Source organism: Coregonus lavaretus (genome assembly GCF_964263955.1).
Source record: "Coregonus lavaretus genome assembly, chromosome: 30".
Taxonomy (NCBI): Eukaryota; Metazoa; Chordata; class Actinopteri; order Salmoniformes; family Salmonidae; genus Coregonus; species Coregonus lavaretus.
In genome coordinates, this window is record NC_140017.1 from 7,124,554 (window position 1) to 7,129,666 (window position 5,113).

At 41.1% G+C, this 5,113-nt stretch overlaps 1 protein-coding gene across 1 annotated transcript; it reads left to right on the plus strand.

The window, feature by feature from the left end:
• The first annotated feature begins 212 nt into the window (after positions 1–212).
• Positions 213–1,340, plus strand: LOC311105529 (transcobalamin-1-like). Its single transcript, XM_084147707.1, has 4 exons — positions 213–310; positions 408–552; positions 838–977; positions 1,127–1,340. Exons 1-4 carry the CDS (start codon positions 235–237, stop codon positions 1,186–1,188), a joined length of 423 nt encoding a protein of 140 aa, XP_084003833.1. The 5' UTR covers positions 213–234; the 3' UTR covers positions 1,189–1,340.
• Positions 1,341–5,113: the final 3,773 nt, after the last annotated feature.

Consider the following 5,113-nt stretch of genomic DNA (forward strand, 5'->3'; position numbering starts at 1 on the left):
ATAGTGATCCATACAAGATATGACACAAACTAAATGTTGAGTTTTGCAGTACAAAATGTACAATACACAGCATGACAGGCAAGACAAATGAATGAAAATCAGACTATTTTCAGTCTTTGCCAACATGTTGCCTAGATAACGAATATGCACTCACTAAAGGAGTGGCCACAAGTCTAATATAAAAAGCAGTGAGTGCAGTACTGTACACTTCCAACTGATCTTCCAACTGAATACATGATGAGTATGATGACCATTGTATCTTTTCTCTCCGCAGCTCTGCTGTTGCTGGTTCCTGGGATCCTGACTGAAAGTAATGTAGAATATATTTACTTACTTTACCTCTTTATAATGTTATCTTTAAAACCTATACAGGATAGTTTACAATTTAAATTACAATTTTATTACAGAGGCTTATGGACCAAACCTCATCGAGTTGACAATAGTCAACAGCCTCTCCAATGCACCCAATGAGACCTACAGTGCTGACATGGTGTTCAGAGGGATCCTACTCGGTGCCATGAAGAGACTGCAGGAGACCAATTCAGACTTCAAGTCAGTAGACATTTCGATTCCATTGTCTGATTGATTTCTAGAATAGCTCATATATGCAATACAGATTATACAGTTTGAGAAATAGTTTTCTATGCCAATTTACAGACAATGTTTTTTAGTTCAAGGTGTAATTTATTGCATGGCATGGAGTGGTACAGCACTTTCCTGTTTTCAATGTAATGGTGGTATTCTTGCTGTTTCAGTTAATAAGGGGTATTATAATTGGCAGGTGGTGTGTCAAAGATTTTATCTTATGTCAGTAGTCAGTGAGCATTGTTCTTTCAGGTTCACCTACACAGAGGACCCAAACTATGGTCCTTTCCTGGAGAGTGTGAATGGTGTAGCTGGGGTCAATGCTGAGCACACTTACTGGGAGCTCCTTGTTCAGACTGGGGAGAATGGACCCGTGATCAGACCTGATGTGGGTGAGTAATGATTTAGAATATCTCTCTCTCTCTCTCTGCAAAGCTACAGAATTAAGCAGAAAAGCAAGTGTTGTTTTGTGTTGTTTTGTCACATGAATTGTGCACATACTATAAACACAAAATGACCTATGTGGACGTTGCTTTCACAGGTATTGGCTGTTACATCCCAGAACCAAATGACCGCATCATCCTGAAATTTACAAAATGGTGAACATTCAGAAGCGCCTGACTGATACTGTTGCATGATTTGAAAAAGTGCTGTTGTGCAATTTATTACATGGAAAAAGGGAAGGAATTCAGTCATTTGGAATGTCCAATGTTAAGACCTTGTTTAGAATTTAAATAAAAAGATTTTCACCCTGACATGATACTGTTGTTGATTTAAAAGAACATTTAGAACAAAATTCCTCAGGCTATATCAGAACTACTGTAAAATAACATTCTGTTTGTAATTACTGAGTAAAATGTTAGTAAAGTACATGTAGCTATGGAGTACAACTTGTGCCGGGAAATAAAATTACTACAACAGTTGTATCATAATACCTGTACACGTATACCTGTACACACACACACAAAATAATTTCAGAAATGACCTTATACCACATATATACTGTATATATTTCTCTATACACTGAATCTTTATACATATATACAGTACCAGTCAAAAGTTTGGACACACCTACTCATTCAAGGGTTTTTCTTTATTTTTACATTGTAGAATAATAGTGAAGACATCAAAACTATGAAATTACACATATGGATTCACGTAGTAACCAAAAAAGTGTTAAACAAATCAAAATGTATTATATATTTGAGATTCTTCAAATAGCCACCCTTTGCCTTGATGACAGCGTTGCACACTCTTGGCATTCTCTCAACCAACATCACCCTGAATGCTTTTCCAACAGTCTTGAAGGAGTACCCATATATGCTGAGCAATTGTTGGCTGCTTTTCCTTCACCCTGCTGTCCGACTCATCCCAAACCATCTCAATTGGGTTGAGGTCGGGGAATTGTGGAGGCCAGGCCCTTACACAGCCTGGAGGTGTGTTGGGTCATTGTCCAGTTAAAACAAATGATAGTCCCACTAAGCCCAAACCAGATGGGATGGCGTATCACTGCAGAATGCTGTGGTAGCCATGGTGGTTAAGTGTGCCCTGAATTCTAAATAAATCACAGACAGTGTCACCAGCAAAGCAACCCCACACCATAACACCTCCTCCTCCATGCTTTACGGTGGGAACTACACATGCGTAGATAATCAATTCACCCACACGCGTCTCACAAAGACACGGCGGTTTGAACCAAAGATCTCAAATTTGGACTCCAGACCAAAGGACAAATTTCCACCGGTCTAATGTCCATTGCTCGTGTTTCTTGGCCCAAGCAGTTCTCTTCTTCTTATTGGTGTCCTTTGGTAATGTTGTTTTTTTGCAGCAGTTCGACCATGAAGGCCTGATTCACACAGTCCCCTCTGAACAGTTGATGTTGAGATGTGTACAGTGAGGGAAAAAAGTATTTGATCCCCTGCTGATTTTGTACGTTTGCCCACTGACAAAGAAATGATCAGTCTATAATTTTAATGGTAGGTTTATTTGAACAGTGACAGACAGAATAACAACAACAAAATCCAGAAAAACGCATGTCAAATATGTTATACATTGATTTGCATTTTAATGAGGGAAATAAGTATTTGACCCCCTCTCAATCAGAAAGATTTCTGGCTCCCAGGTGTCTTTTATACAGGTAACGAGCTGAGATTAGGAGCACACTCTTAAAGGGAGTGCTCCTAATCTCAGCTTGTTACCTGTATAAAAGACACCTGTCCACAGAAGCAATCAATCTATCAGATTCCAAACTCTCTACCATGGCCAAGACCAAAGGACTCTCCAAGGATGTCAGCGACAAGATTGTAGACCGACACAAGGCTGGAATGGGCTACAAGACCATCGCCAAGCAGCTTGGTGAAAAGGTGACAACAGTTGGTGCGATTATTCGCAAATGGAAGATACACAAAAGAACTGTCAATCTCCCTCGGCCTGGAGTTGCAATGATCATGAGAACGGTGAGGAATCATCAGCCCAGAACTACACGGGAGGATCTTGTCAATGATCTCAAGGCAGCTGGGACCATAGTCAACAAGAAAACAATTGATAACACACTACACCGTGAAGGACTGAAATCCTGCAGCAACCGCAAGGTCCCCCTGCTCAAGAAAGCACATATACATGCCCGTTTGAAGTTTGCCAATGAACATCTGAATGATTCAGAGGAGAACTGGGTGAAAGTGTTGTGGTCAGATGAGACCAAAATGGAGCTCTTTGGCATCAACTCAACTCGCCGTGTTTGGAGGAGGAGGAATGCTGCCTATGACCCCAAGAACACCATCCCCACCGTCAAACATGGAGGTGGAAACATTATGCTTTGGGGGTGTTTTTCTGCTAAGGGGACAGGACAACTTCACCGCATCAAAGGGACGATGGACGGGGCCATGTACCGTCAAATCTTGGGTGAGAACCTCCTTCCCTCAACCAGGGCATTGAAAATGGGTTGTGGATGGGTATTCCAGCATGACAATGACCCAAAACACATGGCCAAGGCAACAAAGGAGTGGTTCAAGAAGAAGCACATTAAGGTCCTGGAGTGGCCTAGCCAGTCTCCAGACCTTAATCCCATATCAAATCTGTGGAGGGAGCTGAAGGTTCGAGTTGCCAAACGTCAGCCTCAAAACCTTAATGACTTGGAGAAGATATGCAAAGAGGAGTGGGACAAAATCCCTCCTGAGATGTGTGCAAACCTGGTGGCCAACTACAAGAAACGTCTGACCTCTGTGATTGCCAACAATGGTTTTGCCACCAAGTCATGTTTTGCAGAGGGGTCAAATACTTTTTTCCCTCACTGTATGTTATTTAAACTCTGTGAAGCATTTATTTGGGCTGCAATTTCTGAGGCTGGTAATGATTTAGAAAATTGTCTTTGTCCTCGAACACAAACTACTTTCAGAGTTTTTGTAGAATTAAGATGTAAAATGTAAAAATAACAAAGCCATTTCCTGGCTCCGTTCTGACCCCCTAATTGATTCCCAAACCTATCAATCGATACTTAAACATGTCTTAAACATGGCAGGTCCATAATCAATTTCTCAAACATATACAGTTCCAACACATAGCAGGCAGTTCTCAAGTCCATTTCCTGGCTCTTTTCCAAGCCTCTTTCTTCTCTACCACTCAGTCCCAACGCCCATCATGCTGTAATTAACCATGTTTAACTTATAGTCTGAACTATGTTTAACCCCTGGCTCCGTTCCAGGAATATGCCTAAGGAGGGAGGCAAAGGGCAACAGTCTGGTTTCAGTCACTGATAAGGTAGGACAGCCGTGGATTAGGGTGGAGCGAGGAATTCGACCCGAAGTCAGGTCAGATGAAGAGAGAAGAAACAGTCCTATTTCACACACATATACTTCTACACCCACAAAGGTCCTAGCATCAGGCAGGGCCATGACTACACCAGTGAGAGGAACCAATTAAGTTCCTCTCTGGGTCTTCCATTCCTGTGGCGGTCCTCATGAGAGCCAGTTTCATCATAGCGTTTGATGGTTTTTGCGACTGCACTTCAAGAAACTCTCAAAGTTCTTGAAATGTTCCGTATTGACTGACCTTCATGTCTTAAAGTAATGATGGACTGTCGTTTCTCTTTGCTTATTTGAGCTGTTCTTGCCATAATATGGACTTGGTATTTTACCAAATAAGGCTATCTTCTGTACACCCCCCCTACCTTGTCACAACACAACTGATTGGCTCAAACGCATTAAGAAGGAAATAAATTCCACAAATTAATTTTTAACAAGGCACACCTGTTAATTGAAATGCATTCCAGGTGACTACCTCATGAAGCTGGTTGAGAGAATGCCAAGAGTGTGCAAAGCTGTCATCAACGCAAAGGGTGGCTCCTTTGAAGAATCTCAAATATAAAATAAATGTTCATTTGTTTAACACTTTCTTGGTTACTACATGATTCCATATTTGTTATTTCATAGTTTTGATGTCTTCACTATTATTCTACAATGTAAAACATTTGAAAAATAAAGAAAAACCCTTGCATGAGTAGGTGTGTCCAAACCTTTGACTGGTAGTTTAT

Bases quoted from the DNA above. Each gene is read 5' to 3' on its own strand.
- LOC311105529 (XM_084147707.1), top strand. From the start codon at position 235: ATGATGAGTATGATGACCATTGTATCTTTTCTCTCCGCAGCTCTGCTG. The intron at 311-407 runs GTAATGTAGAAT...ATTTTATTACAG, and splicing joins TCCTGGGATCCTGACTGAAA to AGGCTTATGGACCAAACCTC. The intron at 553-837 runs GTCAGTAGACAT...TTGTTCTTTCAG, and splicing joins GAGACCAATTCAGACTTCAA to GTTCACCTACACAGAGGACC.